Source organism: Mytilus californianus, unplaced genomic scaffold (genome assembly GCF_021869535.1).
Source record: "Mytilus californianus isolate M0D057914Y unplaced genomic scaffold, xbMytCali1.0.p SCAF_12, whole genome shotgun sequence".
Lineage (NCBI taxonomy): Eukaryota > Metazoa > Mollusca > Bivalvia > Mytilida > Mytilidae > Mytilus > Mytilus californianus.
The window spans coordinates 35,037,837-35,062,181 of NW_026262604.1; the positions used below are offsets into that span (position 1 = coordinate 35,037,837).

A 24,345-nucleotide genomic window follows, 5' to 3' on the forward strand; every position below is an offset into this window, starting at 1 on the left:
AGTCTTGCATTCCGATAACTAGTATTTAATGTAACTCGTGTTTTTATTTCTTTCACTTCTGTAGTCAGTTTGTACATGTAACCTTACTGCCAATCAACTACTCAGTTAATGTATCTTAAAATGTACTCAATTTGTTTTAAAAGGTATGACTAATACTGGTGATACATTTAATGAGGAGGAAATCCCATGGTGTGAACTTTTTGTTGAACATGTTAGCCCTTACTATGGATGGGTTTAAGACATAGACAGCTGGTACCATAGTGGAGGAATGTTCTCTGGCTACATCTACAACGTATGCAGTGATTCGATGTACCAAAAGTTTTGGAGATAGAGTCGGGTCCATTCCATTTATGGGCTGTTGTTTAATTAGTAAATGTAGCATGGCTGCATCCAGGCCTTATTTTTTGAATTGCAATATTCAAAGCCATTTTTAGAAAAATATTGACAATTTATTGTGATAAACTCGCATATTATGCACGAACACTTAGATAAAATGCAGGCAACAGGATGCTCTTCATGCCCTGACAGAAGGCAGTGACCGTACAATGAACAAGCAAACGTTGACTTTCAGTTCCCCTTTATTAGCTAGTGCTGATGAAGCTCATGACAATCCAATGTTACACGATCCATCTCCTCCTCCTATAAGTGGCCAGCGAGTACATGTACGTCGAGAAGGTAGATATATATGCAAAACATTTTTTTACATTCTATTAATTTTAGTTTTATTTTGTAGTATCTACTTGGATTGATACAAACGAGACAAACACAGCTGAGGTAATACACCTTCTTAGAGATCTGCAGAAAAATATGTGAGGAAATAGTTGAACCTGTCTTGTTTAGGGGTAATGAATATATTTTCTTTATACTGATTATAAATGTCTTCGTACGGCCTGCATCAATGAGCAAAACCCATACCGCATAATCAGCCACACCACTTTCAGCACTTTAAGCGATTCCTCAGTGTTGACAGGCTAATGAATAAGTAGTACGCCTACTATGACCACTTAGCAACTGAGGGAGGCCAGGTATTTATAAACACTTTTGGTGAAGTTTTATAATGTATACTGTAGAATAATCTTATCTTGCATACAAGTGCATATTTTGTAATTTGGTCAACACTTTTAACTTGTAGTACTAAATAACCAAACCGTCGTTGACTGCTCAATTACACTATTAATATATTTGACGTTGTTAGTACTGAAGTAAATTATTTTGTCGTCGTTAGTATTCAAAGTAATTTATTTTGTCGTAAGTACTTCGAAATGTCGTATTTTTAGATATTTATGGATATAAATTTGATGTATTTCAACCGTGTGCGTTGTACACGCATGCTTATACAACATCAACATCAATTTACTTGATTTACAGTTAGACAAGACTCTAGATGAGTGCCTATATTCTGATTGGCGGAAGTTATTAAATGCCGATAGTGCATTTATGTTATTATTATTACTCGATAAAATTATTTTTACGTTGTTAGTACTCAAGTAAATTATTTTGTCGTTGTTAGTATTCAAAGCAATTTATTTTGTCGGCAGTGTTCTCGGTTAGTTATTGAATAAGAGGAAGCCGGCAGGCGTTCTCGTTAAATGGAGTTCGGGTGTATTTCCCCCGAGAAAATTGTGAAAATCTAGGATGCAGGAGGTGGCATCAGGGCTGTTCTGCGTAGATTTTGACCTCTTATTCTTCATGTTAATTTGTCAATTTTTAGTAGCTCATTTAATTTTTGCAAAAAAATTGAAAATTTATGTTTTTTTTTTGGCAGATTTTCTACGGTGTGTAGAAATACCGCAAAGGATTTCTTAGTGCACTAAGAAGAAAGTATGATGTATGACGTGTTAACGTTGTTTTTCATAAAATAAACAAAACCAGGTTCTATACATAGACAAAACCGGGTCATTGTGTAGTAAACAACATTGACAAAACCGGGTGCTTCCAATTTGACATGACCTATTTCTTTCGTTCCATACGCAGAAATACAAGCATTGAGGTGCTCAAAAAGACTAGCTTTGCAATCTCCATGTCAATATCTTTCTTTCCGTACCATGTGAACAATTTGAGGAGAAATTAAACAAATTCGAGGCAAGGTTCACTCAATTCGTCATTATGGCGTGCATTTTTAGCCCGAAGGGCCAAGTGAGCTTTTCTCATCACTTGGCGTCCGTCGTCCGTCGTCGGCGTTAACTTTTTACATTTTGAACTTCTTCTAGAGAACCACTGAATGGAATGAAACCAAACATGGCATGAATGTTCCTTATGAGGTGCTGACCAAGTGTTGTTACTTTGTAGCCGATCCATCATCCAAGATGGCCGCCAGCGGGGGACTTAGTTTAACATAGGACCCTATGGGAAATGCATACAAATGACTTCTTTTAGAGAACCACTGAATGGAATGGAACCAAACATGGCATGAATGTCCCTTATGAGGTTCTGACCAAGTGTTGTTACTTTGCAGTCGGTCCATCATCCAAGATGTCCGCCAGCAGGGGACTTAGTTTAACATAGGACCCTATGGGAAATACATACAAATGTCTTCTTTTAGAGAACCACTGAATGGAATTGAACCAAACATGGCATGAATGTTCCTTATGAGGTGCTGACCAAGTGTTGTTACTTTGCAGTCGGTCCATCATCCAAGATGGCCGACAGCAGGGGACTTAGTTTAACAAAGGACCTATGGGAAATACATACAAATGTCTTCTTTTAGCGAACCACTGAATGGAATGAAACCAAACATGGCATGAATGTTCCTTATGAGGTACTGACCAAGTGTTGTTACTTTGCAGTCGGTCCATCATCCAAGATGGCCGCCAGCAGGGGACTTAGTTTAACATAGGACCCTATGGGAAATACATACAAATGTCTTCTTTTAGAGAACCACTGAATGGAATGGAACCAAACATGGCATGAATGTCCCTTATGAGGTTCTGACCAAGTGTTGTTACTTTGTAGCCGATTCATCATCCAAGATGGCCGCCAGCAGGGGACTTAGTTTAACATAGGACCCTATGGGAAATACATACAAATGTCTTCTTTTAGAGAACCACTGAATAGAATGAAACCAAACATGGCATGAATGTTCCTTATGAGGTGCTGACCAAGTGTTGTTACTTTGCAGTCGGTCCATCATCCAAGATGGCCGACAGCAGGGGACTAAGTTTAACAAAGGACCTATGGGAAATACATACAAATGTCTCCTTTTAGCGAACCACTGAATGGAATGAAACCAAACATGGCATGAATGTTCCTTATGAGGTACTGACCAAGTGTTGTTACTTTGCAGTCGGTCTATCATCCAAGATGGCCGACAGCAGGGGACTTAGTTTAACAAAGGACCTATGGGAAATACATACAAATGTCTTCTTTTAGAGAACCACTGAATGGAATTAAACCAAACATGGCATGAATGTTCCTTATGAGGTGCTGACCAAGTGTTGTTACTTTGCAGTCGGTCCATCATCCAAGATGGCCGACAGCAGGGGACTTAGTTTAACAAAGGACCTATGGGAAATACATACAAATGTCTTCTTTTAGCGAACCACTGAATGGAATGAAACCAAACATGGCATGAATGTTCCTTATGAGGTACTGACCAAGTGTTGTTACTTTGCAGTCGGTCCATCATCCAAGATGGCCGCCAGCAGGGGACTTAGTTTAACATAGGACCCTATGGGAAATACATACAAATGTCTTCTTTTAGAGAACCACTGAATGGAATGGAACCAAACATGGCATGAATGTCCCTTATGAGGTTCTGACCAAGTGTTGTTACTTTGTAGCCGATTCATCATCCAAGATGGCCGCCAGCAGGGGACTTAGTTTAACATAGGACCCTATGGGAAATACATACAAATGTCTTCTTTTAGAGAACCACTGAATAGAATGAAACCAAACATGGCATGAATGTTCCTTATGAGGTGCTGACCAAGTGTTGTTACTTTGCAGTCGGTCCATCATCCAAGATGGCCGACAGCAGGGGACTTAGTTTAACAAAGGACCTATGGGAAATACATACAAATGTCTCCTTTTAGCGAACCACTGAATGGAATGAAACCAAACATGGCATGAATGTTCCTTATGAGGTACTGACCAAGTGTTGTTACTTTGCAGTCGGTCTATCATCCAAGATGGCCGACAGCAGGGGACTTAGTTTAACAAAGGACCTATGGGAAATACATACAAATGTCTTCTTTTAGAGAACCACTGAATGGAATGAAACCAAACATGGCATGAATCTTCCTAATGAGATGCTGACCAAGTGTTGTTACTTTGTAGCCGATCCATCATCCAAGATGGCCGACAGCGGGGACTTAGTTTAACATAGGACCCTATGGGAAATACATACAATTGTCTTCTTTTAGAGAACCACTGAATGGAATTGAACCAAACATGGTATGAATGTTCCTTATGAGTTGCTGACCAAGTGTTGTTACTTTGCAGTCGATCCATCATCCAAGATGGCCGCCAGCAGGGGGACTTAGTTTAACATAGGACCCTATGGGAAATGCATACAAATGACTTCTTTTAGAGAACCACTGAATGGAATGAAACCAAACATGGCATGAATGTTCCTTATCAGGTGCTCACCAAGTGTTGTTACTTTGTAGCGGATCCATCATCCAAGATGGCCGCCAGCGGGGGACTTAGTTTAACATAGGACCCTATGGGAAATGCATACAAATGACTTCTTTTAGAGAACCACTGAATGGAATAAAACCAAACATGGCATGAATGTTCCTTATGAGGTGCTGACCAAGTGTTGTTACTTTGTAGCCGATCCATCATCCAAGATGGCCGCCATCGGGGAACTTAGTTTAACATAGGACCCTATGGGAAATACATACACATGTCTTCTTTTAGAGTACCAGTGAATGGAATGAAACCAAACATGGCATGAATGTTCCTTATGAAGTGCTGACCAAGTGTTGCTACTTTGTTGCCGATTTACTGTTCAAGATGGCCACCAGGATATTTTATTAAATAACAGGACCAATATTAATCAAAATTTGGCCTCAATCATTATTTGGGTATCTGTTATGATTTTTATCTATCTTTACATGATTTCTAAAACCAAAGTAGAGTCAGGTGAGCGACACAGGCTCTTGAGAGCCTCTAGTTTACTTATTTCTCCGTTAATCTAGAACGGTTGTAGAAAATATAACATCTTACAATAGAAAATAGTAATATATGAATATATATTCTTCGATATCATAAAAATAACAAATAAATAAACAGAAAACTACCTTTTCTCTGTCTATTGATGTTCCGTCACCGTGCCGGATATTAGATACCATCGAGTCCAAACATTTTTTGCCGGGGTAGTTTAGACACAGTGCATGTAGACAATGTAAATAAAGCAATCAACTATCAATGAGTCCTTTATCCATTTGAATTCATCCACCCATTTTGTAAAGAGTTTACGTTTTGTTTTCCTCTTCATATTTGTTTTGTTATTCAGACCTGTTGACATTGGATTCTTGAAAAAAAAAATTAGGGGACATTATTGACTTGAAACTTCCTTTTTGCCGTATGTTTTTTATTTCTATTTTAATTTTTGGTTCCAACAAAAAGTCGTTTGCGATTGAACCACTTACACCAAATAATGATCCATTGAATTATGTAGCGGGAGTATCAGTCCCCTTGCCTAAATTCAGAAAGACTCGCTGGACAATCTGTCAGTGAGAATATTACCAGATATAGTGAATTTGAAAGTGAAAAGAATTTTTCAATTAATTATTATTATTTGGAGGTTGTAGATTGTGAAATACAATTTGTATGAATGATATGCATGACCTAAATCAAGAAACGTGTTTCGTCTATACATTGATTGATTGATTGTTGGTTGCTTAACGTCCAGTGGCAAATATTTCATGCATATTCAGGACGAGAACAAGTTCACAATAAATACAATAGGTAGGATCTGTAATAGATTAAGGGATTAAGGTCGGAGAAATTTAGACTGCCACGGGAAATGAGGGTATATTGGATAGGAACATAAATTTAGCCTTGCAACAGGTCACCTACGGACCCCTCAAAGAGTTGTTGCAAGGGTTCTTAACGTGCAAAGAGCGTGGCACTCTCTTTACACGAGGCATCGGATTTAACGTCCCCATTCTGACCGGACGTGGCTGCAAATTTGTACATCCCGCACAGCCAAACGGACGCCCCACTTTAGCACGGGTTTTACTGCCGGTCGGAGGAAGACCAATGGTGACCATACTTCTATACCCCAGTCACCCTTGGGGTGTCGTCTATACAAGACTCGTCAGTGACACTCAAATCAAAATAATTGTAAGGCCAATTATAGTAGAAACTAACAGAACATTGAGGACCCATAATGTTATAGAAAATATTTCAAATTTATTATGAGTTTCTTTTACCAGTACTTTCTTTGCATGATATTTCAGATAGAAACCAGGACAATCAAAAGTAGGACCATCCAAAACAACGATCTAGATAATCGGACTATTTTGTGGGTTATTGATATCGTTTCATAATAATCGACCAGCGGGGCATGATTCAAATTATCCCATGTATTGAAACAAAGAACAATATGTCAGCCATTTTGAAGACTATGGGAATGTCAGTCAAGTCTTCCTGGTGATAAGATATGATTCGACAACTTTATTTAGTTAATCAAAAGAACATTGAGAAAAATCAACACTAAGTGGTCCGGTTGTTTCTCCTGCACCAGCCCCAAGGGTGACTGGGGAATAGAAGTATGGTCACCATTGGTCTTCCTCCGACCGGCAGTAAAACCCTTGCTAAAGTGGGGCGTCCGTTTGGCTGTGCGGGATGTACAAATTTGCAGCCACGTCCGGTCAGAATGGGGACGTTAAATCCGATGCCTCGTGTAAAGAGAGTGCCACGCTCTTTGCACGTTAAGAACCCTTGCAACAACTCTTTGGGGGGTCCGTAGGTGACCTGTTGCAAGGCTAAATTTCTGTCCCTATCCAATATACCCTCATTTCCCGTGGCAGTCTAAATTTCTCCGACCTTAATCCCGGACGCCCCTATTACAGAACCTACCTATTGTATTTATTGTTAATTTGTTCTCGTCCTGAATATGCATGAAATATTTGCCACTGGACGTTAAGCAACCATCAATCAATCAATCTCCTGCACCAAAAAATAGCAATATTAAATAGCAGATGTATAGGGGACAGTCTATGCTACTATACTTATAAGTCAATAAATGAATACAGTGCTGTAGATTATGCATTATTAAGCGAAAGTCTCCTGTCCTCAGTGAAATATTTTAAAACTGATAATTTCAGGTGGGAGAAGAGAAAATATATCGCTGCATAGTATTTTAATGTTTGCAACTGGAGCTGATGAAGAACCAATTCTTGGACTTGCAGAAGGCCCAGAGATCTGTTTTTCTGAGAGTGAAACATATAATTCTTTTCTGTCTACTTCAAACGCCTGTATTAATAGACTTACTTTACCAATTCCGTCAGCAGTAAAGGATTTACCAACAAATGAAATCTTATTCCGCTTATATGACTTAGCCTTTGCCAATACTTATTAAAGATTCAGTTGAACATATTATTTTCACATTTTGTATGTGATCATTCAGTTCAAATGATGTGAGCCTGCAGTGCGACTGTAACAAATTTTGTGGGTTCGTATAATGCTATGATGTCGTTCTGCGTCGTCTTCGTCCGAAGACACATTTGGTTTCTGGACAATAACTTGTTTCAGTGAATGGATCGGTTGTGATCGATTATGGGGGTTATGGTACCAACAGTTTAGAAATTTGGAGCCAAAAACAAGCATTTTGATAGTTTCCGCACAATAACTTGTTTGTAAGTGTATAGATCTCTCTGACATTGTACCACAAAGGAAGGCTAGGGTATATTTTTTGTTGGGGGGGAAATTACCCCAAACGTGCAGGAATTGGGTGCAAAAAAAAAAGAGGCCAAAAACGATAATTTTTTCAGTTTCAAGTCAATAACATGTGTTTAAGTGTATGGATCTCTCTAAAATTGACTATGAGGTTCCGTACTACAACGGGAAGGCTGGGATTAAGTTTGGGGGTAATTGCTTCCAAACAAAGGGGGAGGGGAATTTTTTCAAATTTTCAAAAAGGGCTTACTTTTTTTTATACTTTTAGATTCCAAATGTTTTTTTAAATTATAAGAAATCTTCAATTGAACAGTCTTCTGCAATACATTTTTAAGATCTCTGACTTAAAATAGAACATAGGGGAAAAATGCAGTTTTTGACATGTATCTCTGAAACTAGAGCAAAAGTATAACGCTTGTATTATTTCATGCATCTAATGTATATAAAAATAGCATGTGAGCGACGCAGGCTCCTTGGAGCCATTAGTTATAGTAGTGGCCATCAATTTGTAAAGATAACTTAAAACCATTTATATGTCATGAAAATTTGTGACGTTATCCAATGAAAATGAAAATTACAAGCAACGTTGTATTAGAATTAAAATCTGTCATTCCTCGTCTGTGCTTGTGGATATGTGTTCATAGCATGAATATTAGTGACGTTATCCATTTAAAATAAACGTTACAAACAATGTTGCATTATAATAGATAACTGTATCAAATAAACAAATAGAATTATGTATGTTCATGATATACATGATATATGTAAAGAGCACTTTTGTTGGAATAAGAGCGTCAATAAATAGGTAATTACGAGCAGCACCATAATACAACAAATCATTCTCTCTTTTCTAACCAAATGTTTACGGCTATGATAAAGAAATTGCAGAGGGAAGGTCTTGATCTCACAAAGCGTCATCTATCACTCTCAGATGGAGACCTTTAAAAGCTAAATTATCAGGTGTGCTCTCTAACAAAAATCCTAAAGCACTACTATGTAAGGTGTGGTCCGACATTATGCTTGGTTTTGGACGCCGTTACTACATAAGGGGTTGGTAGGGAACCCCCATCAACATATATGGTATCCTATATCTATAGATACCATGTCTATTTATAGTATGGTATCTATTCTATTTATAGTATATGGTATATATCCTATATAAAATACATATATGGTATCCTGTATAAAATACCCAAATCTATTTATAGTATGAATTCTATTGTGGAGGGTACACCCTTTATTCATAGTATGGTATCCTATATAAAGAAATACCCAATTTATTTATAGTATGGTACCCTAGGGGGTACTATACATGACACCTATGTAATATCTAAAGTTAACAAATAAAGAATGTTTATCATAATAAGCATAATGACTATTAACGATAAACATTAAATATTTGATTTACATAAAACGTAGACACTGTATATAGAAGATGTGTTGAATAGAAAATTACCGAGTCTATTGAAATAACATACAAAAGAAAGTTATTTATTGCGTGTCCTTTATTGAACATTATATACTCATACGGTCGACATGTCTGTTCAAGGGGCTAACTGTGATGAACTCAGTATAAACATAGATATAGAGTTTAAGGGATCCTTATTCACACTTTCCAACAGCAATTCCTTGTATTACCGATTTAAAACACAAAGGAAAATTCTAAAATGGACTGGAACGTTCGTCATTATTGTGATGAGTGCACTAGCCTTAACGATTACAGAAATTTCTTATAATAAAAAGGAGATCGATCTACAACCAGACTGTATCAAACTACATCATTCAGAACAGGTGCACAAATACAACCATAGTCTTTGTGATTTTATCAAACAATTCGAAATACCCGATACCTATTATGTTACAATATGTCTTTATCAGGACGAAATCATTGTTGATATTCGTCAATTCATCAACGGAAAGGAAACTATCAAAGGGGTTCAAATAAATACACGTCAGTGGAACTATATTCAACAGATAATACCATATACTAACAAAGCAATTGATGAGGCCTTAAATCAGAAAAAAATACGGGATGCTATATTATAATACCTAACTGGTATTTCTCGGTATCTATGTTTTTTACACCTGATACCCGACTAAAAAGAATATAAAACGAATCGTCCTTGATGATATCAGTCTCCAGATTTATGAACGCATTGTTTCAACTTTATTTAATGATTGCATAATCAATCCAGGAAGATTATTAACACTGTATGTTTTCACAAGGAAGCTGTGTCGTCAGAATCCAACGTATGCAGAAAGATTGTGGTTGATCTATCTCATAACTCTTAATAGCCTTAAGTACAGGTCCATGTAAGAATCAGGCAAACAGTGATAAGCCCATGTTGGCAAATTGATCAAATAACATATTCTAGATGTGAACATACCTTATAAGAATTTGAAAATGAAATCCTTTTTAAAAAAAAAAAATATTTGTGTTAAAAAAAATCATTTTAAAATTTCCCCTTGAAGGCCCCTGAAAATGAGCAAGGAAAACTACAAAAAGGCACGTTTTTAAAGTAATTTATCTTGCTTTAATCATCTAATTTTTGTTGCTAGAATATATTTTATATAGAGTTCATATGTATAGTGATATGAAAACAGATTGAAAATTGATTTCAAATATTTTCTTCCCTAGCAACCGTAACCATGGAAATGTGATCAAAAAGCATTTTCGAAAAATGCAAATTTCATCTAATTTCATTTAATTTTTTTTAGAAACAGCAACAGTATACACACTTTTATTATATATTTCCTTTTAGTAGAAGCCCTATAGAATAAATCTAAACAAAAAAAAGTTCGGAAATATTTTGCTGCTGTAGGTGGCAGCACCATCAAAATCATCAATTTTTATTTATGATTTTTACGCCCCATGTTGATCCAATTTAAGTGAAATATTCACTAATGTCGTACCAATTCCTATACATATGATATACCAGGGTTTAAAGGGTTAATTTTCTTCATTTTGAGTGGAACAATATATAGCGTGTTCATGTATGATTGGGGAGGAGGGTTGCTTAAACTATTTCCAAGGGGAAAAAATGTTATGATTTGCATTAGTAATGAGCCATAGTCCACAAGAAATTGTGTTGTTACCTTGCAAGCTTCAATTGGATCTGAATTGAAATAAATGAAGGATATGATTTCTAAAAACCAAATAATTTTCTCAATATACTGATCCACATCTCACAAGCCACTTTAATGAAGAAATTTCAGCCAACGATTACTATGTTTTGTGTCTCCCACACTGATTTTTATGGTATTTATAGATGTGATAAACAGATACTCCTACAAAATGTTTGTTCAGTGGTACAATCAGTAAAATAAAGAAACAGATGTCCATGGCACAAAGGTGCCCCCCCCCTTTTTCCCCTTCCCCAATATGTAAATATGCAAAAGTCAATGTTCTTGTATTAAGCATTTTTTCCCTTTTGAACAGGACATATCTAGTGAAATTACATGTATAAAGTGACACCACCCTTATTCGTATATCGATAATATTGAACTTAAATTCAATGTTTACCTCAGAGTCAATTGGAGATCATGGAAGTGAAGAATAAAAAGAAAAATAGATAATAAGTTGTTCAAATGTTTAATTGTCCAAAAAAAAATTAATTATATGGTATAAGAAAAATCATTTTAACATATTTTAATAATGCTTAGTTTTCATTGTTCAAATATGTATCATAAGCTTCTATTCAAAAGAGTGATTGCTTAGTACTTTAATAATTTGTGACAAATGTTTTTATGTTCGTTTAATATACTGTTTTGAACAAGAATGTGTCCATAGTACACCGATACCCCACTCACACTATCATTTTCTATGCTCAGTGTACTGCGAAATTGGGGTCAATACTTTAATTTGGCAATAACATTAGTAAGATCATACCATAGGGAACATGTGTACTAAGTTACAATTTTTTAGGCCTTACAATTCATCAACAAGAGTGCACACGCTGAAATGTCTCGCCTTCTTTACTAATCATTGATATTATGTTGATAGTCCTAAATATAAAGCTTTACTACAACTATCACATACACTTAACATGATCCAAGAAAATGAGGTCAAGGTCATATAAACCAAACAAGAAATACATGTACACCTTACAATCATTCAATACACTAAATATAGTTGACCTATTGTTTATAGTTTCTAAGATACAGACTTAACCAAGAAAACTAAACATTGACCAATGAACCAAGAAAATGAGGTCAAGGTCAGATGAACAATGCCAGGCAGACATGTACTACAGCTTGCAATCCTTCCATACAACAAATATAGTTGACCTATTGCTTTTAGTATTAGAAAAACAGACCAAAACACAAAAACTTAACACTGAGCAATGAACCGTGAAAATGAGGTCAAGGTCAAATAAAACCTGCAAGACTGACAGGTACATCATAAAATATTTCCATACACCAAATATAGATGACCTATTGCATATAGTATTAGAAAAAAAGACCAAAACTCAAAAACTTAACTTTGACCACTGAACCATGAAAATGAGGTCAAGGTCAGAAGACACCTGCCCGCTAGACATGTACACCTTACAATCATTCCATACACCAAATATAGTAGACCTATGGCATACAGTATAAGAAAAACAGACCAAAACACAAAAACTTCACTATAACCACTGAACCATGAAAATGAGGTCAAGGTCAGATGACACCTGCCAGTTGGACATGTACACCTTACAGTCCTTCCATACACCGAATATACTAGACCTATTGCTTATAGTATCTGAGATATGGACTTGACCACCAAAACTTAACCTTGTTCATTGATCCATGAAATGAGGTCGAGGTCAAGTGAAAACTGTGTGACGGGCATGAGGACCTTGCAAGGTACGCACATACCAAATATAGTTGAACTATTGCATATAGTATTAGAAAAAAAGACCAAAACTCAAAAACTTAACTTTGACCACTGAACCATGAAAATGAGGTCAAGGTCAGATGACACCTGCCCGCTAGACATGTACACCTTACAATCATTCCATACACCAAATATAGTAGACCTATGGCATACTGTATAAGAAAAACAGACTAAAACACAAAAACTTCACTATAACCACTGAACCATGAAAATGAGGTCAAGGTCAGATGACACCTGCCAGTTGGACATGTACACCTTACAGTCCTTCCATACACCGAATATACTAGACCTGTTGCTTATAGTATCTGAGATATGGACTTGACCACCAAAACTTAACCTTGTTCATTGATCCATGAAATGAGGTCGAGGTCAAGTGAAAACTGTGTGACGGGCATGAGGACCTTGCAAGGTACGCACATACCAAATATAGTTGAACTATTGCATATAGTATTAGAAAAAAAGACCAAAACTCAAAAACTTAACTTTGACCACTGAACCATGAAAATGAGGTCAAGGTCAGATGACACCTGCCCGCTAGACATGTACACCTTACAATCATTCCATACACCAAATATAGTAGACCTATGAAATACAGTATAAGAAAAACAGACTAAAACACAAAAACTTAACTATAACCACTGAACCATGAAAATGAGGTCAAGGTCAGATGACACCTGCCAGTTGGACATGTACACCTTACAGTCCTTCCATGCACTGAATATACTAGACCTATTGCTTATAGTATCTGAGATATGGACTTGACCACCAAAACTTAACCTTGTTCACTGATCCATGAAATGAGGTCGAGGTCAAGTGAAAACTGTCTGACGGGCATGAGGACCTTGCAAGGTACGCACATACCAAATATAGTTATCCTATTACTTATAATAAGAGAGAATCTAACATTACAAAAAATCTTAACTTTTTTTTCAAGTAGTCACTGAACCATGAAAATGAGGTCAAGGACATTGGACATGTGACTGACGGAAACTTCGTAACATGAGGCATCCATATACAAAGTATGAAGCATCCAGACCTTCCACCTTCTAAAATATAAAGCTTTTAAGAAGTTAGCTAACGCCGCCGCCGCCGCCGGATCACTATCCCTATGTCGAGCTTTCTGCGACAAAAGTCGCAGGCTCGACAAAAACTACCTACAATTCATCAAAAACTACTTTGACCAAAAACTTTACTTGAAGCAGGACAGACAGACAGAAAAACGAACGGACAAACAAACCAATGCACAATGTTAAAAAAAAAAATAACAAAAATTACAATTCATTACTGTTACAGTGCAGTTGATCTCATATTAGGGTAAATATTTCAATTCTACAGGTTCAGAGAAAAATTTAACAAAAAATGTTTGTTTAAAAAATGGACAGATTGAAGGACAATTTGATTGTAATTAAGCCCAAACTTTTTAATATGTTTTAAAGTTTTTCAAGCCATTAAGGATGTACTTTGGTAAAATTAAAAAAAATCAAGAATTTAAAATTGATACTATTCGTTCGGGAAAGTATTAGTTAAGAAACAAAATAAGCAAAAATATTAATGGGTTATGGAGCTCCTTTTCAAAATATTTGGATTTTTAAAAATTGCTGGAAAGGCGGACTGGGATTAGGAATGTGTCAAAGAGACAACAATCCGACCAAAGAATACACAACAGCCGAAGTCCACCATATTTTGGTAACTGACATTTAATGAGCTATTGAAATCTTATTTGAAAAGAAAAATAGGTGTTGTGGGGCAAAATATTTGACATCTGACACTAATTCCTAGACCTTATTCAAGTACATCCTAAAAGACACTAAATGTCATTCAGCTTCTCCACAAATTTTCTTGATCCAAAACCGGTTTTAATAACATGAATAAGTAAATTGCTCAACCAATACACAATATGATGACTTATAAGACATGCCCACAAAAAAAAATAATCTGCTAAAATAAGCTTAAGATGTTTTTTTTTATTTTTTTTTTAGATATCACTTATAAGTAATAATTACTGTTAAAAGAAATTTTGCACCATACAAAAAAATCCTAGTTCTTGGTACAAATGGATATGTTTTTTAAATATTTATAAAATTTATGCCAAAATTGTATATTAGTTAGACTAAAAATTTAAATGTTACCCATTATTCAAAATTATATGACACTGTACATGTAGCCAAACAACAATAACAGGTATAGAATAATAAAAGAGTAAATAGTTATTGAATATTAGCGATAACAGTTTCCTCATCAATGGCAATTAGAGCTGCAAGAAGATCTTCATCATCAAGTTCAGTCTTCACTAAAGGATTAGGGGTTCCTTTACTACATAACCTTGAAAAGTAAGAGGTTATCTGACTGGCATTAAGCCAATGATTAATTGGAAACATTTTTACCCCATTTGAGTTTTTCATCTTTTTCATTTCTTCTGCAACAGAGGTTGGGTTACACTTTTTTCCTGTTCTATTTCCTTCTTCAAATTTGGCCAATAGAAAGTTTTTAACAGATTCAGGAAATCTTGATATTCTCCTGCCTTTCTTTAAAGCCCATCCCATATTACTTGTGGAAAATTCTTTTTCAGTCCCATCTGTTAATGTTGATTTATTTTTGGTTGTAAAGACCACTTCATTGCACAACTGTGCCCACTGGTGTCTGATTTTATCATAGGTTGTTTCCCGTTGCAATTGTAAAAAATGCTTTCCTATCAGTAGATGGTTTTCAAGTCCATTTAAGGTAGCAAATCTTTTGACACAGCCAACTACTGTGCAATAGAACAGCATTTGATCAGAACTTTCTGAATGACAAGAGGATAATCTTGATGAGTCTTCATCATTTTCTATTTCTGTTTCTGGTCCTTCAAGGAGATTAACTGCAGGAACTGTTTTATGTGTTTTGATTTTTCCAGATATATTAACAGGTAAATCGAATCCTGATATTACCACACATCCTGATTCATTTTCCTGCTGTTTACCAAAACCCATTTGGTCTAAGGATGCATTAGGAATAAATTTTCCTTTGCCGATGTTGTAGGCTTTCCTTAGTAGTATACCATCTTCTTCAACTTGCAACTCATTAAAATCATTTATTCCTTTCAACTTGTGTGTTATCAGTTTGTGTTTTGAGGTGTCTATTACACATTCAGAGACTTGACATCCAGCAACACCTGTGAAAAGAAACAATAATGAGGGGAATTATAAACTAATTCAAAGGTCATGTTTTCAACTTCAACAAAATGTGTGTACATTATTCGATATGATCTTTTGATGAAAAAAAAGCAATTTTAAAAAAAGTAAAAAAAGTAGTTACATATTTGTTTTTCGCTCATTTTTAATACATAAATTAGGCCGTTAGTTTTCTTGTTTGAATTGTTTTACATTGTCATTTTTTGGCCTTTTATAGCTGACTATGCGGTATGGGCTTTGCTCATTGTTGAAGGCCTTATGGTGACCTAAAGTTGTTAATTTCTGTGTCATTTTGGTATCTTCTGGAGAGTTGTCTAATTGGCAATCATACCACATCTTCTTTTTATATATTATAAGGAAATTATGAACTAAATTTCCAGCTAATCTGACTAAAACTTTCTACTATGACCAAAAACTTTAACCTGAAAAAAAAACCTGTTTTCACGTTAATTAAATTTCTATAATCAGATAATATGCTTCTAATTTGGCATATAATTTGAAAATATCCCACCATCAAGATCATTTGTACTAAGTTTCAAGCTGATGTGACTAAAAACTTCAATCAAACTAACTTTGACCAAATAAGAAACAGACAGACAAACGGTCAAGCAGATGGACACACAGACCAGAAAAAATTAAGTCAATATAATATCATACATGGGGCTTCAAACAACATGCCATAGATCATTTTAACCAATGCTTTAAAAATTTTCTATTTAATATGGGTGATTTTACATGCGTATGTGAGCCTCAGCCTTTTGTTGTTATTTCATGAAGACACTGTTTTTTTAATATAGTCAAGTCTAACATTTTGACATTATCATGTCAGATTTATTTGTGAAATGAAATTTACTTCTGAGAAACAAACTGTCTCTGAAATTGTGTATTGAACCGGATTTGCTTATCTTAACAGGGCACATTTAGTTCACAGTGGGTTTGTGTTGTAATTATGTTTTCTGTTTGAACAATGTACATTTTGTTAATTTACCTGTTCCAGAGTCAAGTGCAGTTTTCATATCAGCTGCTGTTACGATGTTTTTTCCACTTGCAACCCAACTTTTCATCTTTGTGCGCATATGTGCTATCTTTGAATCACAATATGACTTTCCTGCTTGGGCCTCAGAATAGCAATATCCCTGAATATTGATCCCTATGAAATAAAAGATATTCATTACTTTGCCATAAATTCTGAAGTCTCTTCAATTTAAATATACACAAAATAACTGATTTTTATGTTAAGTATTGTGTATAAGTTTCATTACATTAGATTGAGGAAAACTACAGCAAGAGAACGAAAATTAAAAATTTAGCAATTGTACCATTTGTAAAGGGGCATAACTCTAGAATGGCTAAAGTGACGCCACCAAAATTCAAACTTGATTGTGTTTTGTGGTAATAAGCATTGTGTTTAAGTTTAATTACATTTGGTTAAGGCAAACTAAAGTTAGAGAACGGACGTACAGTGGTTGTCGTTTGTTTATGTGTTACATATTTGTTTTTCGTTCATTTTTTGTACATAAATTAGGCAGCTAGTTTTCTCATGTGAATTGTTTTACATTATCATTTCGAGGCCTTTTATAGCTGATTATGAGGTGTGGGCTTTACTCATTGTTGAAGGCCGTACAGTGACCTATAGTTGTTAATTTATGTGTCATACCACATCTTCTTTTTTATATAGACAAGGGTAAAACTTTAAGCTCCCTCTGCTATGGCAGGGGACATACAATCAGTTTATGAAACATGTCTAAATAAATAGAATAAGGGCAATAACTCTTCATGTGTTGTCTTGATTCATCAGAAAATTTCTTGTTGGATAGCTTTTGTTATGGTGAACAATTTTACTACTTTAGTTTTTCCATAACTATAATTATGTTATTTTTTAGATATAGATTGAATGTTATCCCTAGGTTGTTTTTTTCCAAAGCAATGTCTCAAGGTGCTTATTAAAAATAAAGATTTAGATGAACATTACACTAGTGCCACTAATACTGATATTGTTTTCTCCTATTCTCCTTTTATCTTAGCCCAAATTATTTTGTAATATGTTACCTGTTCTTTTACTTATTTCTTGTAAGCATAACCAGATATGTCCACAGTGGTAGCATGCTGCATTATCTGATCGCAGAACTAACTTCTTAGTTTGAGGGAGTTGATCTTTGATGGTCATTATAACATTTTCAAGAAGTGAAGCCACACAAAACCAATCCTGTTTCACAGATTCTAAAACATGGGTGAAAGTTCTATGCTGAAAAAGAAATGCACAAGACTTAGTGTATACATACAATTTTTATAAATTTGGATACTGAATTCATTTAAAATAAAAGACTACTTATATATTCATTTCATAAGAATCTATTTCATGTATTTCATTAGAATCTTAAACGAACACTGAATAATTTTATTTCTACACTATTTTCACGTTTCACAATTGGTGAGAGACATATATTTCTTAACACTAATGAAAAATTAGTTCTTAGCAAATAATTGGTTAAAATTTTATCATGATTGATGTCAAATTTTCATGTCAACAATTTTTTCAAACTTTTTAAAATTGAGCTAATTCTGACATGTAATATTGTTTATATTTGTTGGTTGTTTCAAAATAAAAAGCATATGATTGATATGCATGAAAATTTATAAAATACTTCCTTTTCGGTAATTACAGAGTGCATTGGCAATACATGTGTATGCATGAACAATTTGTACATGTCAATAAACAAACGATTTTTTTTTACATGTGTGACATAGCATGTAAAATGTATATATCAAGCCACATCTGTAAAATGTCAATGTATTTTAACCTTGTATTACATACATGTACATATGCACTTACATTAATTGATCCATCTTTTTCTCTGTATATACAAACAATCACATGCCAGTTCTTCCCTCTTTGACCAAACCAGTCAGTTTGTTTCTCACGATATTTCAAGGGTAAAAATTTCATGGCCCAATCCATAACCAGTAAAGCTTTATCTGTTTCAAGATGTTCTATGGTATCCAATCTAAATTGGTCTTGGTTGACAGTTCTTACAATGTGTGATTTCCAATCAAATATCACCATCATTGCATCTTCGATCACTTTTGAAAATTCTTCTTTGTCATCTCCATCATTCATGGTATCAACAATGTTGCACAATTTAAGATGAACATCTTTCAATAGTTGACATCTATCACATTGCAAGCAATGAATGTGATCACAAGTGTTTTGAAAATGTACATCCTTTGGATCACTTAAACTCCAGTTTATACAGTGATCTGCACACATATTTGATTGGTTGATATGAAGTTTAAAGTCGGTCTTAAGATAAATACGGGATGCAGTTAAAGTTGTGGTCAATTCAGTGTGAATATCGGAAGAAATAAAAGATTTTTTTTTCAAATTGTTGACAAATTCATGAAGTGATTGAAAAGCTTCAACACCTTCAGCTGCTATATTATCAAGGCCATGAAGATTGGTTCTTTGTGAGGCTGCACAAGCTGTGAGAATTTTGAAAAGTGAGCTCTTTCCAAGGGGTTCAAAGTTGAGATCTTTACAGTAAGAAAAATACATTTGCACAATTTGTGAATGACAAGATGTTCTCACAACGTCTGGAATTGTCACTTTTTCTCCAGTGTCAAATGACAATTCTCTGGTACCATATGACACTATCTGTACGAATGATGGATCGAAAAAAAAGTTTAAAGCATGTTGCATTTTCTCCTGATCCATACGCTCTCTAGGTCTCCTTACTTTTTCTTCAATAACCAAACCAGACCCAGATTTTGATAGCAGTCTTGCTTGGTCTATTTTATATTTTGTTATGTCAGGCAGACGCTGCATAATTTCACCTTTTGTCATTTTTTGGGAAACAATTGATAGAATTTGTGTTTGAAGTTTGTTGTCTGCTGTTTCTTCATACAGTTTAAAAATGGTATCAGTGAGCTCATCATCTGTTGGAGGCTTTGTTGGTTCTGACATTATAAGTTTTTTTAACTCCTTTGATTGCCCTGGAGCAATAATGTTAAGTACAGAATCTACAGATTCATCTGCTTTACGCTTATAATAGCGAATGGTACTGTCCTTCAGGGAAGATATATCAGAAAGTAACTGTCCTCTTAACGGACTTGATTTACAATTTAGTATTTTCAATGTTGCATTTGCTTGGTCCAAAGTGGTTTCCATTTCATCACTCCAATTAGATATTTGGGACAAAGGCTGCGATAAAGACTGGGACTGCTGTGTCACATCAGAGTACTGAAATGATAAATGACCTTTTAAATTATAGTAATTTATGTAAAATCTAAATACATTCCAATAAACAGGTGTATATAAATGTAACAAAAAATTAAAATAAGAGTTCATTTTCACCTACATCAAATGTTCATTCAAATGGTTTTAACTTTTAACCATGCCCTTGGGAAAATATAAATTTCATTGATGAACAATAAAATTGAGAATGGAAATTGGATATGTGTCAAAGAGACTACAACCCAACCAAAGAGGGGAAAAGCAGCCAAAGGCCACCAATGGGTTTCAACACAGCGAGAAAATCCCACACCTGGAGGCGTGCTTCAGCTGTCCCCTAAACAAAAATGTGTACTAGTTTAGTGATAATGGACGTCATACTAAACTCCAAAATATATAAAGGAAACTAAAATTATACAAGACTAACAAAGGCCAGAAGCTCCTGACTAGGTACAGGTGCAAAAATTTGGTGAGATTAAACAGGTTTTTTTAGATCTCAACCCTCAAATCGTCATATTTCCCATTTATAAACAAAGGCATATCAAGATATGCTGTAGTTTCATAAATTAAAATTTTTTAAATATTGTGATGTTACACTATTGTTTCAGATAAGGGTGAAGGTTTGGTACCATTAAAACGTTTAAACCCACTGCAATTGTTTGCACCTGTCCTAAGTCAGGAATCTGATGTTCAGTAGTTTGTTGATGTGGTTCAAAAGTGTTTCTCCTTTTTTATATAGATTAGACCGTTGGTTTTCCCTTTTGAATGGTTTTACAGTAGTAATTTTTGGGGCCCTTTATAACTGCTGTTTGAAGTGAGCCAAGGCTCCGTGTTGGAGACCATACTTTGACCTATAATGGTTTACTTTTATAAATTGTGACATGGATGAAGAGTAGTCTCATTGGCATTCATACCCCATCTTCTTATATCTATGAATAAAATAATGTGCAATAAAAGTTGCTGCAAGAAATATGGTCAAAGTTCCACAACTCATGAAAAGGATAAAATTAAACTAGAACTAGTACTGTGAGTTAACTCACTAAAACATATACCGGTAAACATCAGTTTAATTAGGTCTACAAATAATTGCACACAATCATACAATGGTTTCTTTTTAAAAAAGCTGTCTCGGAGGACTAGCTCCAATAATATTTGAATACTCTTTGATAGTAACTGCAGCCACTTTTTTCTCTATAAATTAATGAAGTACTACTCACGTTATCATCAAATTGCTGGATAGGACGTTCTCTCAATTTGTATCCAGATGCATATGTACTTTCTTCTGTATCAACTTGATCAAAGCACTGAAAAATAAACACAAACGTTTGAAATTTATGGAATATCATTACAACAGCATGAATTAATACATTCCATACATGTATACATTACTGAGTGACAAGAAATATAATATACATTTTATATACCAGTCATGTGCATAAAAAATGAATGAAAAATGTAATTTCCCTGTTAGTTCACAAGGTAACAGTGGACAGGAAGCCATGTGACCCTTTAGATACCCGGAAGCATTATTTTTACTGAAATTGTTCTCACTACTTAGATATATGTAGTATGTGGTAAAAGTAGAAGCAGCACAAATTTCAAAGTCTTCGGTTTGACCCCTTTATTGAAACCTCAACCTTTGGTTCTCATGGTGAACAAGACGGTTTTAAAATTCAAAAGGAAATGACTATTGAAATTACTATAATGAATAAAACTAGGAGTATGACGACAAAAAATCATCCAATGTACTGTCAAATTGTGCTGTAAACGGTCAGATCTGCATAACATCATAAATCAGATTTTTTTTCAAATACCATACCTCATTATAACATTCTGGCGTATTAGGAATTAGGTCTTTACACTTTATCTTACATCCATTACAAATTCCTGAAAATATATATGTAGGACTCAAATCTATGGTGGGTTCCAAATCTATGGCAGATTCCTAATCTATGGCAAATATGACGTCATGACATCCCAAATCTATGGCAGATTTTTTACAATCCTAATCTATGGCAAGTTTTGTAGTTTCCTAATCTATGGCGGATTTTTGTTGTTTTCAAACCTATGGCAAATTTTGTTCAAATGGAAAACAATGCAGTACATATACTACCAATGACTTGTCTTAAACAAGTGGACATGTACGACAACGGGAGCAAATCGTGATTGCAAACAAAACATTTCGTAAATGATGAATCATATAACTTAATACAGACTTCAAGATTGAAATGATGTGCCCCGTAAAAATAATTTTTTTTTAATCCGTGCATAGTACCTGTTTAACCCATTCGTTAAACCAACTAGTAATTCCCTTAACAAACAAGAAGGCAGGTTTTTATAAAAAAAAAATATATATAAATAAAATTGAACAGTTTGAATTTTCACATATGTTATTTCACCGTTAATACTTTTTTTTTATTTGATGGCGATTTAAATCAAATTGGTATCTGGTAATTTAATCTTTCAATTAATAAACTTTGCCAGCCGTAAAATATTTATTATAACTCCTTTTCTAAAATATCCGGTACTGAAAACAGCGGTGTCCTTATTCATTACTGGCTTTGGCCGGTACAGCACATTTTGTCCCTCTTTCGGATAATAGGTCATCTCTTCCTTTAAACCATCCGCATATTGTTTTAAAATGTTCAAATCTATGGGTTCCGCCATCGTAAGCGGCGACGACGATGTAATATGGCGTTATTCAATTGTGACGTTATGAAAAGATCTGCCATAGATTTGGAGAAAACAAAAATCTGCCATAGATTTGATTTGTTTGACGTTTGCAACGTCACATTTGCCATAGATTAGGAATCTGCCATAGATTTGGAACCCACCATAGATTTGAGTCCTACATATATAATTATTTTTAATGAAAGAAAAATCCTGTGGGATAATGATCCAAATTATAAATAACACCCTGCCCTTGCAAAGTCAGAATATATCAATTAAAGTGTGCATTTGATTACATTCAGCATGCTCAGAAAGTAAAATTATACATTTACATAAATATAATGCCCCCTCTACTATTTTTATATACATTGGTGTACTGGGCATTGAACCATAACTAGAATTTAGTTTCAATGCGCTGTTTTTGCTAAGGGACACCATTAAAAGACAAAAGTTCAATATAGGATAAAAAACTTAATTCACATAGTTTTTTCACTGACACCTCCCCCCCCCCCCCTTAACTGAATTTGGGAAAAATTGATAGACCATTATGGATATATGTAAAAGTGATGTTGGATAAACAAATTTGCAGCAATTTTTACCACCCCCCCCCCCCCCCCCCCCCCCAAAAAAAAACTATTTGATTAAAGTTTTTTATGCTTCATTGATTTTTTAATGTTGTCCCTAAGACATCAGTTAAAAGATTTTACATTGCACTAAAGTGCAAATATGTGGATTTTCTTCATGACCAGCAATTTAGATATCTTTGCAATAATAAATAATGTTTTACCTGAACCTACAGGTTGAAGACATCCAAACTTGTTAAGGATAGTTTTGCTAATTAATGGAGTCACTCCTTTTTGTGGCTGCTGATTTCCTTTATGCAACGGAAGATACACTTTTTACTTGGTTTCCAATTTATTCCTAGACTGTATCTGTGGTATGGACAAACAGTCATTTCTTGGTCGAACCTTGAAAAAAAGAATGATTTCATTTTTTGAACTGCTTTTATTTAGGGATGCAAACGAGTACTCGTGTATCACTCGGTTGTACTGAGTATCGAATACCAAAATGATACTTGACTAATAGGTCTCCTGTTAGAAGGTTGTAGTTTTCTTAAGCTTAAACAAAAAATATTTTTATTAAGAGGGCCTCCCGGGAAATTTAATATAAGTTTGGTAAAATTTGTCTCAGTAGTTTCAGAGCAGAAGACTTTTGTCAAAGATAATGAAACGAAAACGGATGACGGACGCCAAATGATGAGAAACGATCACTTAGCTCTTTGGGCAAGGTGAGCTATAAATAAGTAGTTTTTGAAAATTAATTTGGAGTTTATTGCAGATAACACTTATCAATGGTTTTTTTTATTGTCAGTGTGATAAGTATACAATTAAAAATTATAAAGTTGCAATTGGTCATGTTTAATAAATAAAAAACAAGAGGCTCTCAAGAGCCTGAATCGCTCACCTGTATTTCAGAGGAGAAGATTTTTAAATAAGAGCAAACATGATGAACAAATTGTGTAAAATTGTCTTTAAAGGGCAATAACTCCT

General features: G+C 34.7%; 1 protein-coding gene and 1 long non-coding RNA gene across 2 annotated transcripts; one reads left to right on the forward strand and one right to left on the reverse strand.

Annotated features, from left to right (window-relative positions):
* The first annotated feature begins 2,132 nt into the window (after nucleotides 1–2,132).
* LOC127721752 (uncharacterized) lies at nucleotides 2,133–5,114 on the forward strand. Its single transcript, XR_007991432.1, has 3 exons — nucleotides 2,133–2,427; nucleotides 2,594–2,758; nucleotides 3,421–5,114. It is a non-coding gene; the product is annotated as an uncharacterized LOC127721752 (long non-coding RNA).
* An 8,753-nt stretch (nucleotides 5,115–13,867) lies between these two features.
* On the reverse strand, nucleotides 13,868–23,624 carry LOC127721753 (uncharacterized). The gene is made up of 7 exons (XM_052228554.1): nucleotides 23,583–23,624; nucleotides 21,945–22,012; nucleotides 21,343–21,429; nucleotides 18,731–20,134; nucleotides 17,947–18,142; nucleotides 16,886–17,047; nucleotides 13,868–15,878 (listed from the first exon to the last, which is right to left on the reverse strand). Exons 4-7 carry the CDS (start codon nucleotides 20,060–20,062, stop codon nucleotides 14,935–14,937), a joined length of 2,634 nt encoding a protein of 877 aa, XP_052084514.1. The 5' UTR covers nucleotides 20,063–20,134; nucleotides 21,343–21,429; nucleotides 21,945–22,012; nucleotides 23,583–23,624; the 3' UTR covers nucleotides 13,868–14,934.
* Nucleotides 23,625–24,345: the final 721 nt, after the last annotated feature.

Excerpts from the sequence above, each read along its gene's own strand:
- LOC127721753 (XM_052228554.1), bottom strand. The coding sequence starts at position 20,062 with ATGGAAACCACTTTGGACCAAGCAAATGCAACATTGAAAATACTAAAT. Across the intron at positions 17,048-17,946 it reads AGAAATAAGTAAAAGAACAG|GGATCAATATTCAGGGATAT; the intron begins GTAACATATTAC and ends TTTATTTCATAG. Across the intron at positions 15,879-16,885 it reads TGCACTTGACTCTGGAACAG|GTGTTGCTGGATGTCAAGTC; the intron begins GTAAATTAACAA and ends TTCTTTTCACAG.